Source organism: Bombina bombina, chromosome 7 (genome assembly GCF_027579735.1).
Source record: "Bombina bombina isolate aBomBom1 chromosome 7, aBomBom1.pri, whole genome shotgun sequence".
NCBI classification, from domain to species: Eukaryota; Metazoa; Chordata; class Amphibia; order Anura; family Bombinatoridae; genus Bombina; species Bombina bombina.
Genome location: NC_069505.1, coordinates 127,612,952 through 127,630,011, shown reverse-complemented (window position 1 = coordinate 127,630,011; position 17,060 = coordinate 127,612,952). Strand labels below are relative to the sequence as shown.

Below are 17,060 nucleotides of genomic sequence, written 5' to 3'. Positions count from 1 at the left end.
AGAGGGGTGAGAGAGCGTAAAATAGAGAGGGGGAGAGAGCAAAAGAGAGGGAGGAGAGAGCAAAAGAGAGGGAGGAGAGAGCAAAAGAGAGGGGGAAGAGAGCAAAAGAGAGGGGGGAAGAGAGAGAGTGCAAAAGAGAGGGGGGAGAGCGCAAAAGAGAGGGGGGAAGAGAGAGAGCATAAAGAGAGGGAGAGAGACAGCAAAAGAGAGGGGGGAGAGCGCAAAAGAGAGGGGGGAAGAGAGAGACAGCTCAAAAGAGAGGGGGGATAAAGAGAGGGAGAGAGACAGCAAAAGAGGGGGGGAGAGCGCAAAAGAGAAGGGGAGAGAAAGAGAGCGCAAAAGAGGGGGGAGAGCGCAAAAGAGGGGGGGGGGAGAGCGTAAAATAGAGAGGGGGAGAGAACGTAAAAGAGAGGGGGGAAGAGAGAGAGCTCAAAAGAGAGGGGGGATAAAGAGAGACAGCAAAAGAGAGGGGGGAGAGCGCAAAAGAGAAGGGGAGAGAAAGAGAGTGCAAAAGAGAGGGGGGAGAGAAAGAGAGCGCAAAAGAGGGGGGAGAGCGCAAAAGAGGGGGGAGAGACCGCAAAAGAGAGGGGGAGAGAGAGAGGGCAAAAGAGAGGGGTGAGAGAGCGTAAAATAGAGAGGGGGAGAGAGCGTAAAAGAGAGGGAGGAGAGAGCAAAAGAGAGGGGGGAGGAGAGAGCAAAAGAGAGGGGGGAGAGAGAGAGAGCAAAAGAGAGGGGGAGGGAGAGAGCGCAAGGGGTGGGACTGCTGTACTGCAAACAATGGCCCGTGTGAACGGGCTTTAGGACTAGTTACTAATATTTTGAAAAAAAGATCACTTTATTCTGCCTAGTAATAAAAAGAATCCTGTTCCTCCTCTTCATATGTTGGGGACTAGCAGCTATACTGAGAGAACAAAGGGCACAAATAGCATTGCTGGTTATACGGAAAAAGGATAGAGAATTTCATATGCAAAATATTATGTTCCCAATTTGCAGAATGGATAGTCCACTGGTTTTCAAACCTGTCCTCAGACCTCCCCAATAGGCAAGGTTTTCTGGATAACCTTGGATGAGAGCAGATAAAATAACCATGTTTACTAATCAGCTGATTATTTCACCTGTGCTCTAGTTCAGATATCCTCAATATGTGGCCTTTCGGGGAGGTCTGAGGACAGGTTTGAAAACCAGTGGGATAGTTTGTCAATGCTGAGCTCTTAGTCTTGTGTATTTACATTTAAAGGGACATACAAGTGCATGTTGTGTGTTATATGCAAGTAACAGTGCAATAATAAATTGCTGTGTGTGTTTAACCTCTGCAAAGGGGTTAAAGGGACACTGAACCAAAATGTTTTCTTTTGTGATTCAGATAGAGCATGCAATTTTATGCAACTTTCTAATTTACTCTTATTATAATTTTTTTCTTCATTCTCTTTTATTTGAAAAGCAAGAATGTAAGTTTAGATACCGGCCCATTTTTTGTGAACAACTTGGGTTGTTCTTGGCGATTGGTGGGTAAATTCACCCACCAATAAACAAGTGCTGTCCAGGTCTGAACCAAAAATTGTCTGGCTCCTTAGATGCCTTCTTTTTCAAATAAAGATAGCAAGAGAATGAAGAAAAATAGATAATAGGAGTAAATTAGAAAGTTGTTTAAAATTGCATGCTCTATCTGAATCATAAAAAGAAAAAAATTGGGTTCAGTGTCCCTTTAAACACATAGTTAAAGTCAGCTCCAGAGCAGCAATGGACTATTGGAAGCTTGCTGAATATATCTGGTGAGCCTATGACAATATATGTGTGTAGCTATCAATCACCAGCTAGCTCCCACTAGTGTATTGCTGCAGCTGAGCCTAGCTAGGTATGCCTTTCAACAAAGGATATCAAGAGAACAAAGTCAATTTGATTATTTTATTAAACTGAAAAGTAAAATTGCCTGCTCTATCTGTATCATCAGTTTCCATTTGATGTCACTTTAATGTGTAGCTTTCATTCCCAGTAAGCAGAGCAGCTGCCTTGTGAGTTAGTGAGAGGCCAGACCTAGGACCCTGGGGTGTAAGTTGCTCTGCCTTAGATAAACAATGTATACAGTGTGATGTAGCAGATTACTTACAAACACTGTGCTGTGTCTGCACCATAACATCAGTATTATCCAAGGCCATAACGCGAGTCCTAAGCCGGTTCTCTGTAGCTGACGTGTGATTTGTAACACGCCTGACCACAAGACCATTCAGGTCATACAGTAGAGGCTTCCCGTTTATTCAGGTCTGACACCTACAGAAACCTCTAAACATTCCGGGAACACAAACAGTAGCTCCGTCTTCAAGTATCAATAAAGGAGCTGTATGCCCAAAAACATTGTGGTGTCAAAGCTGAATAAATGTGTTACATATTTTAATCTTTCCATGTTTGTTTCAGGCCTAGGGGCTGTGCATTGTCTACCACATAAAGGAACAGAAAACCTTAAAATGAAAAGGAAATGACACCCAATTTTTTTTTATTCAGCTAGGGGTCCGCAACCATGGGCTCCCAGATGTTTTGGAACTACATTTCCCATGATGCTCAGACAGCCTAAAGAGTGTCTCAGCATCATGGGAAATGTAGTTCCAAAACATCTTGGGGCCCAAGGTTCCTAACCCCTGAGCTAGAGCACTGGTTTTCAAACTTGTCCTCAGGCTTCCCTAACAGGCCAGATTTTGTGGATATCTGAACTAGAGCACAGGTGAAATAATCATCTGATTAGTAAATATGGTTATTAACCTGCTCTCAGCCAAGGTAATCCTGAAAATATGTCCTGTTAGGGAGACCCCGAGGACAGGTTTGAAAACCAGTGAGCTAGAGCATACAATATTAAACATGTTTCCAATTCACAACTGTTTTCATTCTCTTGCTATCTGTTGTTGAAGGAGCATTAATGCACAACAGGGAACTAGCTAAACACATCAGGTGAGCCAATGAAAAGAGGCATATATGTGCAATCACTAGCTAGTTCCCAATAGTGTATTGCTGCTCCTGAGCCTACCTGGGTTTAATTTTCAACAAAGGATACAAACAGAACTAAGAAAATTAGATAACATAAGTCAATTGGAAAGTTGTTTAAAATGGAATGTTCTATCTGAATCATGAAAGCTTCATTTTGACTTTACTGTCCCTTTAAACGTTCTTGAGTTAGATACAGCATGCAACATTCAAACTTTACTTATTTTATCAAATGTACTTTATTCTCTTGGTAATCCTATATTAAACGCATATCTAGATAGGCTCAAAAGAGTGCACTGTATGGCAAGAGTGTTTGTTTGTAACAATGTTTTTTGCAACGTTATACATTATTTACAACAATGCATAACATTGTTACAAATATTGGTGCAATCACTGATGCAATATAGTGCTCCAGACACGTACCTGCCCCTGAGACTACGCAGGTATGTTCGTCAACAAAGAATACCAAGAAAATAAAGTTAATAATAGAAGTAAATTGCAAAGCTTTGAGCTTCATCTCCCCTTAAAGGGACACTAAACTCAATTTTTTTTCTTTCATGATTCAGATAGAGCATGCAATTTTAAGCAACTTTCTAATTTACTCCTATTTTCTTTGTTCTCTTGCTATCTTTATTTGAAAAAGCAGGAATCTAAGCTAAGGAGACGGTCCATTTTGTGTTTAGTATCCCCTTAGGCAATCCCTGGACTCTCCCATCTGAAGAAAAATAGAACTGAGAAAACTGTTACAAGATCCACTGACTATGCCCAATAAAAGTACTGAAAGAGAGCATGATGGGAAAAATAGGTGTGCCCATGCTCTTAAGACCCAATACAGATGCAGCTAACCGGTTGTCCCATTTGGTCTCATAAAAAACAACAACAACTAAATGCCGCACATTTCTTTACAAGATAGTAGGGTTAAGTTAAGAGAACTCAGGAACTATTTTTGATTAAAGGGACATGAAGCCAACCTTCCAATTCACTTCTATTATTTAAATTTGCTTAAAGGGACAGTTTACCCAAAAGAAGACTGAATTTTATTGAATTAATCTGTCTAAAATAAAATATGTGTGTTTTTTTTTTTAAAAAAAACGTCCTGTAGCATTAGATTTTTATTTAGCAAAATGCTGTTTCCATGGTCTGGTAAGGATACCCATTTGTTTAATTTCTGGCCGTGCGGCCCACTCGAGCAGAGTCCCTTCTGTGCAGGGCGCATACTCCAGCCCCATTGTGACGTCACCGCTAGTGTGAACACGGTGCACGCTACACTTGGCTACACAGGTCTGAACTCCTGCTCTCTTTGCTCACAGCTCCCCATGCCCCCGCTCCAGTCCTGCTGCTAACGGTCACAGCGCACAGATCTCTCTTCATCCTGTGAGCACTGAAGGCTTTTGTGTTTATGCGCTCTGACCGGATCGTTCTGTAAGGGGGCTGTAATTTATAACTAACAAAATGGATACAGCCCCCTTACAGAATTATCCGGTTAGAGCGCATAAACACAAAAGCCTTCAGTGCTCACAGGATGAAGAGAGATCTGTGCGCTATGACTGTTAGCAGCAGGACCGCAGCGGAGTCAAGGGAGCTGTGAGCGGAGAGAGCAGGAGTTCAGACCTGTGTAGCCAAGTGTAGCGTGCACCGTTGAAGGGGAATCTCCCTTGTACTCTATGGACTTGAAACCTATCACTGTGCATGCTAGAAGGGTAATAGAGTACCTGCCTTATTTTACCATGTCTACATGCTGCAGTTTCCTGGCTGTTATGACACAAATGCCTTATAGATCTGAGTACAGACACTTTGATATTATTTGTTAGTTATACATATACACACGTCTGTAAATGTTATAACTCTAAGCAATTCATATTATGCCAGTGGTTGCTTTGAATAATAATATTTACAGATGTATGTGTATATAACTAACAAACTGGATACGCCCCCCTTTAAAGAACAATCCAGTCAGAGCTGAGAGCACATAAACACAACAGCCTTTAGTGCTCACATAGTGCTAAATTTGCAAACTTAGCATAGAATTGCATAATGCAACTTGATTGGCCATGGGGCAGGGTAATAAAGTTTCTAAGCACAGCCCTTTCATCAGGGCGTTCCAGGGTTGTCTGGCAGAAGGGAAAATAAGCAAGGAAAAAGGTTAAAAAATATATATTTCCTTATTACAATATTTATGTTTTAGATTCTACTTCACTTGTTAACATAGAGTTATTGCTGCTAAACAATTATATCTCCTGAGTGAACTGGTCCTTTAATTCTCTTGGTATCCTTTGATAAAGTAGCAGCAATGCATTACTGGGAGCTAGCTAAACATATCAGGTGAGCCAATGACAAAAGGCATATATGTACAGTTAACTCCTGGTTGTGCATTGCTGCTTTTGAGACTACCTAGATATCCTTTTCAACAAAGTATACACAAGAGAACAAAGCAAATGATATAATATAGGTAAATTAAAATGTGGTTTAAAATTGCATGCTCTATTTGAATCACAAAGGAAAGAATGTCCGTTTCATGCCCCTTTAAGCGTAGGTTTAAATAGGAACTTTTCCCTCCCCAAGCAGAAGCCACTACTATATACTGTTATAAGGAGCCGACTGAGGTTTCTCACCTTGAGGTCAGCAAGTTCACTGTAACATTGCTCGGAACGCGTGTGATCTGATAGCTGAACATTCCAAAAGCAAGGAAGCTGATAAACCAGAGATGATGATCCCTTAATAACAGCATTAAATATATCCTAGAATAAAGAAAAGAATGCATGAGAGAATAAACTCTATAGTTGCTGGCCCACTTAAAGGAAATACACTATGTTTTAAATCTTAACAGGGGTCAAGTCGGGCGGGAACAGGGGTCCCTGCACTATTTTTACAGGAGGAACTAAGTTCCCCTGGATTGAGAACAGAAACGCTTAAGTAAACACTGCTGCTGCTACTGGTGGGAGAAGCTGGAGCACAGACTGGTTAGAGGGATAGTGAGATCCTCTAGTAATGGGCAGTAACACTTCCTACAGTACACTAAATGCAAGCCTGTCAGCTGTCTGTCCTGCTGTGTGATCACCCAGCACTGTTTACATTACTGTGAGGCTTGCTCTGGGGTTATTTAGCTCCTCTCCGCAGAAATAGGACTCTTGCACCTTAAGTGGGTGAGACTCTGTGACAGAGGAGGAGTCTCAGGCCCAAAGGCTACCATTCAGCCCTTCATTGGTTTTAATTTGCTTTCATTAACCAAAGTGTATAGATTATATACATAGAAATAGCGTGTGTGTGTATAAAACAATATTAATTGCATGGGGTGGAAGTCTTGGTGAGTTCCCACACTTTTTTTGTAGGACATGACCCCTGTGCCTTAATATATGTAAGTTTGCTTATTTGAGTACTTCTAGCTGAAATCCAGCTCTCATAATACATGCCCTGAAGATTATGGCACCAATTTAATACAGGGCACATACATGAGGTGTCTTGAGGAAGAGGAAATCTTCCCACAAACAATAAGGAGGTCTATAATGAAGCTGCAAATAAACAAATTATTTATCATTAAGTAATTAAAGCCACAGTGTACTGAAAATTGTTTTTCCGCTAACTTATTATACCAGCAGAGTATAAAAGATACAAGAAATTGCTGCTTTATATATATTTGTGTATATGAAATAGCTTGCTTTGTTCTTTGAAACCACAACCCATTAAAATGAGTTGAGCTTGCAGACAAAAATCAGATCTCATTTTATCACTTTCTGTACACACACTTGCTTCCTTATCATATCTGTCTGTATAGCAAGGCCCAATGATTAGAGAGAACAATGCAAATTTTTAATTTGATTACTGATCTCTTCTACACCCCACTGGGAGTGTAATTTATTCTGCTGGCTGTGTTTACATAGCTTGTCAATAGCCTATACTTAAAGGGACAGTATACACTCATTTTCATATAACTGCATGTAATAGACACTACTATAAAGAATAAAATACACAGATACTGATCTAAAAATCCAGTATAAAACTGTTTAAAAACTTACTTAGAAGCTTTCAGTTTAGCTCTGTTGAAAAGGCAGTTGGAAAGCCCACTGCAAGTGGCAAATAAGACACTCCCCCTCCCCCTTCTTTTGCATATGAAAAGACCCTTTACACAAACAGGAGCAAGCTGGAGAAGGTAGCTGACGGTATTCACATAAAGCTTTGGGGCTTGGTTAGGAGTCTGAAAATCAGAGCAATGTTATTTAAAAATAAGCAAAACTATAAAAAAAAATAAAAAAACAACTTTATGGGCTATATAAATAGATCATCTACAAAACATTTATGCAAAGAAAAAAATTAGTGTATAATGTCCCTTTAAGTATAAAAACTTTCAGTATATGTAGGGATACCACAGGCTAAATAAGCTATTTCAAGTGGTGAAATAAGGGTAAAAATTAGATAGTTGAACAAATTAAAGAGGAAAAACTATTAGGGTAAACTGTTCCATTAAGGTAAACCGTGTAGAAACTATGATACCAATATCACTCAAAAAGGTAAAATGAAAAGCAGGCATGGAGAGTAAATGGATACATAACATCCTCACCTGGTCTGCTAAAGATGTGCTGAGCATGCTCATTAACTCTCTTTCAGCTGTCAGACGCCACATCTCTTCCCAGCCAATCAAGCGCAACTTGTCCAGGAGCAGCAGGATCACCCCTGGGGATGAGACTGAAGGTCAGATAGGCCGTACTCAGGAAAGATGCACTCTGCCAAGTACATGTAATGAAGCTGCCACACCCATGACTGTCATGGAAAAGGTGGTACCATCTAAGTGCTTGTAAAATGGTAGTGCAATGAGAAGGTCTATAACTTGTAGGAAGATTAGTGCAAGTTCTGTGTGGGTGAAAGTGGCAGGCACAAGAGAGTATACCAGTATTAAATCCACGTCCCAGGGCTGGCCACGGTTTATGGTTCTTCCAGAGGTTGCCAAGGTACCAGTCACTCTGATTCTCCACCAACCCTAGAACCTGCTGACCTATGGGAGACAATAGAGAAAGACTATTGAGAACTGGAGGGAAAAAACCCCCTTCTTTAACAAATGTAATAAATGAGTAGAGGGTCAAAACATTACAAAAGACACAATAAAAAGAGAAACACATAGAGGCCTTATACAAGTCTACCAGCAATATTCTTCCTACCTGTGAACTTTCGAAAGATGGACCATAGCTCAGCAATATCAGTGGCAAATGTAATGTCGGTGTCCAAAACAATGACCTTGGTGAGATTGGAGGGAAGGGCCTTGGTAAGTGTGAGCTTCAGTAGTCCATAAATTCCAGAGTAATGCTTATTGGGGATCCAAGAAACCTCTTGCTGTGTTGAGAGAAAGGATCAGGAACATTTTCTGAATACATTAAAAACCTTGTTTGCTGCAATCATCTTTCAAAGGCCACATTTCAACCAACACTTGTCTTATTTGGAGGAACCCACTTAGGATGGTCACTAGAGCAGATAAGGTCTGTCACTGTCATTTTGTTAACACAACTTGTGTTGTTTTGTAGTGATTTGTTTAATTCCCCCTGCTAGGGCTAATTAAGGACAGTTATGTGGCAGGGTTAGGCTTGTAAAGTTTAGCAGTGTGCAGTCCCAATTCTAAGAATTATAACACACCAAATTTTCAGATGAGCACACCACCCAGCAAATTTCTCGGACAATCCATCTTAAATTTAAGAAATAATAACCTAAAATAATTTAATATTAAAGTTTTTCAATGTTTGTTGCAGAAATTGTCATTTGTGAATTGATGTTAAAGGGACACTCAAGTCAAAATTAAACTTTCATGATTCAGGAAAAGTGCACAATTTTAAGAATCTTACCAATTTACTTCAATGATCACATTTTACACAATATTTTATATGCACACTTTTTGAGGCACCAGCTCCCACTGAGCGTGTGCACAAGCTCACAGGGTATACATAATCTAGTCTGTGATTGGCTGATGTCTGTCACATAATACAAGGTGTTGGCAAATAGGAGAAAAAAATAAATATGCCAGAACATAAAAATCTACTGCTTTTGTAAAATTCAGAGTAAGTGTAATTTATTGCATTGTCTTTTTATTATCCACGTATTAATTATGCAATTCTACTGTATTTAGTAATCCTTTAAATTATGCAATTCATTTGTGCTTTGGATAACTTTCACAGCAGATTAAAACAAAATAAACGTTATTTATAGCGTACTGATGCTTTGAGGGCCCATATCTGTGCGTTACAGGGTACATCCTCGTTTCTGCCCAGGTTTTTAACTGAAAGTACAGCTCTGGGAGTTCTAAAGGTTTTGTATACATTTAGCAATGCTCTCACACAAATGGTACATTAGAATGGATAATTGTACATACAAAGAATCACACGTTACCCTATATAATGATAACAGCCCGTTGGTATCGCTTGATTCTAAATAGGAGCAAATACCTTTGTGCCAAGCAAACTAAGGTGATTTGTACCAATAGCAAATACATACAGTGCTCTCTGTCGCCCTTACCTTCAGCTCACTTGCATTATAAAAACTTATCTTCAAGGAAGGGACCATCCATGTGTGAAACAAATTCCCCAGGATATGATAAGCGACGGAATCTGTGATCAGGTGCAAATGTAATGGATTTCTCCTGTAGAGAGATACAAACCAGGTACCAGTCTTACAAGTGCGATAAAAACCGACTAGTCTACAAGGGAAGCAAACTAACTAGGGCTAATCCCATTATCTAGACCTACAAGTAAGTGATAATTCATATTGACAATTATCTGCACATGTAGCATAAGAGGCTGGATACAGAACTAGATCACATTGTCACCTCATATCATGGTTGGACCTTGTCACACATCAGCAGCTCCTTGGTGAGATGTTAAAAACACAATTTATGCTTACCTGATAAATTTATTTCTCTTGTGGTGTATCCAGTCCACGGATCATCCATTACTTGTGGGATATTCTCATTCCCAACAGAGCTGTAATATAGCTCCTCCCCTAACTGTCATAGCCAGTCATTCGACCGAAAACAAGCCGAGAAAGGAGGAACCATAGGGTGCAGTGGTTACTATAGTTTAAAATTTAAAAATTACCTGCCTTAAAATGACAGGGCGGGCCGTGGACTGGATACACCACAAGAGAAATAAATTTATCAGGTAAGCATAAATTGTGTTTTCTCTTGTAAGGTGTATCCAGTCCACGGATCATCCATTACTTGTGGGATACCAATACCAAAGCTAAAGTACACGGATGAAGGAAGGGACAAGGCAGGTACTTAAATGGAAGGAACCACTGCCTGTAAAACCTCTCTCCCAAATATAGCCTCCGAAGAAGCAAAAGTATCAAATTTGTAAAATTTTGAAAAAGTATGAAGCGAAGACCAAGTCGCTGCCTTGCAAATCTGTTCAACAGAAGCCTCATTTTTAAAGGCCCAAGTGGAAAGCCACAGCTCTAGTGGAATGAGCTGTAATCCTTTCAGGAGGCTGCTGTCCAGCAGTCTCATAGGCTAAGCGGATTATGCTTCTTAGCCAAAAAGAAAGAGGTTGCCGAAGCCTTTTGACCTCTCCTCTGTCCAGAGTAGACAACAAACAAAGCAGATGTTTGACGAAAATCTTTAGTAGCTTGTAAGTAAAACTTTAAAGCACGAACCACGTCCAGATTGTGTAATAGACGTTCCTTCTTCGAAGAAGGATTAGGACACAAGGATGGAACAACAATCTCTTGATTGATATTCTTGTTAGATACCACCTTAGGTAAGAACCCAGGTTTGGTACGCAGGACTACCTTATCCGTAAGAAAAATCAGATAAGGAGAATCACATTATAAGGCAGATAGCTCAGAGACTCTACGAGCCGAGGAAATAGCTATCAAAAACAGAACTTTCCAAGATAAAAGTTTGATATCTATGGAATGAAGAGGTTCAAACGGAACTCCTTGAAGAACCTTAAGAACCAAATTTAAGCTCCATGGTGGAGCAACAGGTTTAAACACAGGCTTGATTCTAACTAAAGCCTGACAAAATGCCTGAACGTCTGGAACATCTGCCAGACGCTTGTGCAAAAGAATAGACAGAGCAGAAATCTGTCCCTTTAAGGAACTAGCTGACAATCCTTTTTCCAAACCTTCTTGGAGAAAAGATAATATCCTGGGAATCCTGACCTTACTCCATGAGTAACCCTTGGATTCACACCAATAAAGATATTTACGCCATATCCTATGTTAAATTTTCCTGGTGACAGGCTTTCGTGCCTGTATTAAGGTATCAATAACTGACTCGGAGAAGCCACGCTTTGATAAAATCAAGCGTTCAATCTCCAGGCAGTCAGCCTCAGAGAAATTAGATTTGGATGGTTGAAAGGACCCTGAAGTAGAAGGTCCTGTCTCAGAGGCAGAGACCATGGTGGAAAGGATGACATGTCCACTAGATCTGCATACCAGGTCCTGCGTGGCCACGCAGGTGCTATCAGAATCACCGATGCTCTCTCCTGCTTGATCTTGGCAATCAGTCGAGGGAGCAGAGGAAACGTTGGAAACACATAAGCCAGGTTGAAAGACCAGGGCGCTGCTAGAGCATCTATCAGTGTCGCCTTGGGATCCCTGGACCTGGATCCGTAACACGGAAGCTTGGCGTTCTGGCGAGATGTTATGAGATCCAGTTCTGGTTTGCCCCAACGATGAATCAGTTGTGCAAAAACCTCCGGATGGAGTTCCTACTCTCCCGGATGAAAAGTCTGACGACTTAGAAAATCCGCCTCCCAGTTCTCTACACCTAGGATATGGATAGCTGATAGGTGGCAAGAGTGAATCTCTGCCCAGCGAATTATTTTTGAAACTTCTAAAATCGCTAGGGAACTTCTTGTTCCCCCTTGATGGTTGATGTAAGCTACAGTCGTGATGTTGTCCGACTGAAATCTGATGTACCTCAGAGTTGCTAACTGAGGCCAAGCCTGAAGAGCATTGAATATCGCTCTTAGTTCCAGAATATTTATTGGAAGGAGAGACTCCTCCTGAGTCCACGATCCCTGAGCCTTCAGGGAATTCCAGATTGCACCCCAACCTAGAAGGCTGGCATCTGTTGTTACAATTGTCCAATCTGGCCTGCGAAAGGTCATACCTTTGGACAGATGGACCCGAGATAGCTACCAGAGAAGAGAATCCCTGGTCTCTTGGTCCAGATTCAGTTGAGGGGACAAATCTGTGTAATCCCCGTTCCACTGACTGAGCATGCATAGTTGCAGCGGTCTGAGATGTAAGCGTGCAAACGGCACTATGTCCATTGCCGCTACCATTAAGCCGATTACTTCCATACACTGAGCCACCGAAGGGCGCGGAATGGAATGAAGAACCCGGCAGGAATTTAGAAGCTTTGATAACCTGGACTCCGTCAGGTAAATTTTAATTTCTACAGAATCTATCAGAGTCCCTAGAAAGGAAACTCTTATGAGTGGGGATAGAGAACTCTTTTCCTCGTTCACTTTCCACCCATGCGACCTCAGAAATGCCAGTACTACGTCCGTATGAGACTTGGCAATTTGGAAGTTTGACGCCTGTATCAGGATGTCTTCTAAATAAGGGGCTACTGCTATGCCCCGCGGCCTTAGGACCGCCAGAAGCGACCCTAGAACCTTTGTAAAGATTTTTGGGGCTGTAGCTAATCCAAAGGAAAGAGCTACAAACTGGTAATGCCTGTCTAGAAAGGCAAACCTGAGAAACCGATGATGATCTTTGTGTATCGGAATGTGAAGATAAGCATCCTTTAGATCCACTGTAGTCATATATTGACCCTCCTGGATCATTGGTAGGATGGTACGAATAGTTTCCATCTTGAATGATGGAACTTTGAGGAATTTGTTTAAGATCTTTAGATCCAAAATTGGTCTGAAGGTTCCCTCTTTTTTGGGAACCACAGATAGATTTGAGTAAAAACCCTGTCCCTGTTCCTCCTTTGGAACTGGATGGATCACTCCCATAACTAGGAGGTCTCGTACACAGTGTAACAATGCCTCTCTCTTTATCTGGTTTGCAGATAATTGTGAAAGGTGAAATCTCCCTTTTGGGGGGGAAGCTTCGAAGTCCAGGAGATATCCATGGGATATAATTACCAACGCCCAGGGATCTTGAACATCTCTTGCCCACGCCTGGGCGAAGAGTGAAAGTCTGCCCCCTACTAGATCCATTACCGGATAGGGGGCTGTTCCTTCATGCTGTCTTAGAGGCAGCAGCAGGCTTTTTGGCCTGCTTACTTTTTTTCCAGGTCTGGATTGGTCTCCAGACCGTCTTGGATTGAGCAAAAGTTCCCTCTTGTTTAGCATTAGAGGAAGTTGATGCCGCACCTGCCTTGAAGTTTCGAAAGGCACGAAAATTAGACTGTTTGGCCCTAGATTTGGACCTGTCCTGAGGAAGGGTATGACCTTTACCTCCAGTGATATCAGCAATAATCTCCTTCAAACCAGGCCCGAATAGGGTCTGCCCCTTGAAGGGAATGTTAAGTATCTTAGATTTTGAAGTCACGTCAGCTGACCATCATCTAAGCCATAGCGATCTGCGCGCCTGTATAGCAAAACCAGAATTCTTAGCCGTTAGTTTAGTCAAATGAACAATGGCATCAGAATAAAAGAATTGGCTAGCTTAAGTGCTCTAAGTTTGCCAAGTATGTCATCCAATGGAGTCGCTACCTGTAAAGCCTCTTCCAGAGACTCAAACCAGTATGCCGCAGCAGCAGTGACAGGGGCAATGCATGCAAGGGGCTGTAGGATAAAACCATGTTGAATAAATATTTTCTTAAGGTAACCTCTAATTTTTTATCCATTGGATCTAAAAAAAAAAGCACAACTGTCCTCGACAGGGATAGTAGTACGCTTTACTAGAGTAGAAACTGCTCCCTCCACCTTAGGGACTGTCTGCCATAAGTCCCGTGTGGTGGCATCTATTGGAAACATTTTTCTAAAAATAGGAGGGGAAGAGAACGGCACACCTGGTCTATCCCATTCCTTATTAATAATTTCTGTAAACCTTTTAGGTATTTGGAAAAACATCAGTACACACCGGCACTGCAAAGTATTTATCCAGTCTACACAATTTCTCTGGCACTGCAATGGTATCACAGTCATTCAGAGCAGCTAAAACCTCCCTAAGCAACACGCGGAGGTGTTCAAGCTTAAATTTAAATGTAGAAATATTAGAATCAGGTATCTTTCCTGAGTCATTAACATCACCCACTGACTGAAGCGCTCTTTCCTCAGCTTCTGCATATTGTGAGGCAGTATCAGCCATGGTTCTTAAAGCGTCAGTATGCTCTGCATTTTGTCTCACCCCAGAGCTCTCTCGCTTACCTTTAACTTCAGGTAGTCTGGCTAATACCGCTGACAGTGTATTATCCATGACTGCCGCCATGTCTTGTAAAGTAAACGCTATGGGCGCCCTAGATGTACTTGGCGCCATTTGAGCGCGAGTCCCTTAAGCGGGAGTCAAAGGGTCTGACACGTGGGGAAAGTTAGTCGGCGTAACTTCCCCCTCGTCAGATTCCTCTGGTGATAAAAAATTTTTAAAGACAGAAAATGATCTTTATTGCATAAAATGAAATCAGTACATTTGGTACACATTCTAAGAGGGGGTTCCACCATGGCTTTTAAACATAATAAACAAGGAGTTTCTTCTATGTCAGACATGTTTATACAGACTAGCAATGAGACTAGCAAGCTTGGAAAACACTTTAAATCAAGTTAACAAGCAAATATAAAAAACAGTACTGTGCCTTTAAGAGAAACAAAATTTGTCAGAATTTGAAAAATAGTGAAAAAATGCAGTAAATCAAACAAAATTTTTACAGTGTGTATAATAGGCCAACAGAGCATTGCACCCACTTGCAAATGGATGATTAACCCCTTAGTTCAAAAAACGGATCAAAAAAACGAAACAGACATTTTTTAACAGTCACAACCAACTGCCACATCAAGCTGTGGCCCTACCTTCCCCAATAAACGACTTTGGAAAGCCTTTGGGCCCTTTAGAGATGTCCTATAGCATTCAGAGGGCCTTTGAGGGAAGCTGGATGTCACAGTTTGTAATTTTAACTGCACCAACTGTAACTTTTATACTACAACAGTGGAAAGCCTCAGGAAACTGTTTCTAGTTTAAATTTAAGCCAGCCATGTGGAAAAAACTAGGCCCCAATAAAGTTTTATCACCAAAGCATATATAAAAACGATTAAACATGCCAGCAAACGTTTTATATTGCAATATCATAAGGGTATTACCCCTGGGAGTAAGCATGATACCAGTCGTTATTAAATCACTGTATTCAGGCTTAACTTACATTAATCCGGTATCAGCAGCATTTTCTAGTGTTTTCCATCTCTAGAAAAAAATATAACTGCACATACCTGATAGCAGAATAAACTGCACGCCATTCTCTCGCTGAAGTTTTACCTCATCTGTGTAATCCCCTCAGACATATGTGAGAACAGCAATGGATCTTAGTTACAACCTGCTAAGATCATAGAAACCTCAGGCAGATTCTTCTTCTATTTACTGCCTGAGATAAAATAGCACAACTCCGGTACTATTTAAAAATAACAAACTTTTGATTGAAGAAAATAAACTAGCTATATTTAACCACTCTCTCCTACAACGTCCTAGCTTGTTGAGAGTTGCAAGAGAATGACTGGCTATGACAGTTAGGAGAGGAGCTATATTACAGCTCTGCTGTGGGTGTCCTCTTGCAACTTCCTGTTGGGAATGAGAATACCCCACAAGTAATGGATGATCCGTGGACTGGATACACCTTACAAGAGAAATACAAATGTGTCAAATCTTGGAGACATCTCAAATTATGGTCTAATATTTTGTGATCAAATATTTATCTACATAAAGAACATTTTTATTATAGCTGAACTAAAGAACAGGTGAAATAACCAGCTAATGGGTGAGAGTAGGTTAGTTACCATGGTTACTGATCAGCTGATTATTTCACCTGTGCTCTAGATACGCTATAATGAAAACCTGGACTGTTGGGGGTAATTGAGGACCCGCAGTTGAGAAACACTGCTCTAGACTATCAGACTAATCAATAAATTATTTTGATGCTGAAATTTAGAACTTCCCTTACAAGGGAATGTTTTTTCCCCCCCAGAATAAATGTTATTGGTTCACAACTTTTATATTAAAGGGACATGAAACCTAAAAATTTTCTTTCATGATTTAGGTAGAGCATACCATTTTAAACAACATTCCAATTTACTTCTATTATCTAATTTGCTTCATTCTCTTGATATCCTGTGTTGAAAAGCATATCTAGATAGGCTCAGTAACTAATTTTTGGGGTTTCACGTCCCTTTAATGGCTCCCTGTAGTGGAAACATTGCACGCTCTAATGTACTAGAACATGCAATTTTAACACTACTCACCCTGGGACTCTATGTTTTTAACCCCAGCAAATGGGTTAAACACATGGTCAAAGTCATGCTCCGAAGCAGACAAGCAGTGCTGGTACTGAGCAGGAAAGAGCCAATGAGTTAAAGGGACACTGAACCCAAATTTTTTCTTTCGTGATTCAGATAGAGCATGACATTTTAAGCAACTTCCTAATTTACTCCTATTATCATTTTTTGTTCAGTCTCTTGGTATCTTTATTTGAAATGCAAGAATGTAAGTTCAGATGCCGGCCCATTTTTGGTGAACAACCTGGGTTGTTCTTGCCGATTGGTGGATAAATTCATCCACCAATAAAAAAAGTGCTGTCCATAGTTCTGAACAAAAAAAAAGCTTAGATGCATTCTCTTTCAAATAAAGATAGCAAGAGAACAAAGAAAATGTGATAATAGGAGCAAATTAGAAAGTTGCTTAAAAATGCATGCACTATCTGAATCACAAAAGAAAAAAATTGGGTTTAGTGTCCCTTTAATCAGCAGGAGTCTCACAACTCTACCAAATCACCAGCTGGTTTTAGCCCAGGAACTTTAATGTGGTTATAGACTAGAAATGTACTTATGTATTTAACCCTTTGTATTTTACAAACTATAGCTTCTGTAAGGCAGGAAGGATTTTCACAGGTATTTACACTTATGGACAAGCTGGTTTTCCTTGACAAATTGCTCTAGTGTTTTCTTCTT

At 40.7% G+C, this 17,060-nt stretch overlaps 1 protein-coding gene across 1 annotated transcript in view; it reads right to left on the bottom strand.

The window, feature by feature from the left end:
- LARGE2 (LARGE xylosyl- and glucuronyltransferase 2) overlaps window positions 1-17,060 on the bottom strand; it is a 124,382-nt gene that overhangs the window by 15,488 nt on the left and 91,834 nt on the right. The window contains exons 4-8 of the mRNA XM_053689306.1: window positions 9,466-9,641; window positions 8,124-8,295; window positions 7,856-7,960; window positions 7,529-7,641; window positions 5,586-5,711 (exon numbers count right to left, since the gene is read on the bottom strand). Of these exons, the coding sequence (XP_053545281.1) occupies window positions 5,586-5,711; window positions 7,529-7,641; window positions 7,856-7,960; window positions 8,124-8,295; window positions 9,466-9,641 (692 nt within the window). The remainder of the gene's footprint in view (window positions 1-5,585; window positions 5,712-7,528; window positions 7,642-7,855; window positions 7,961-8,123; window positions 8,296-9,465; window positions 9,642-17,060) is intronic.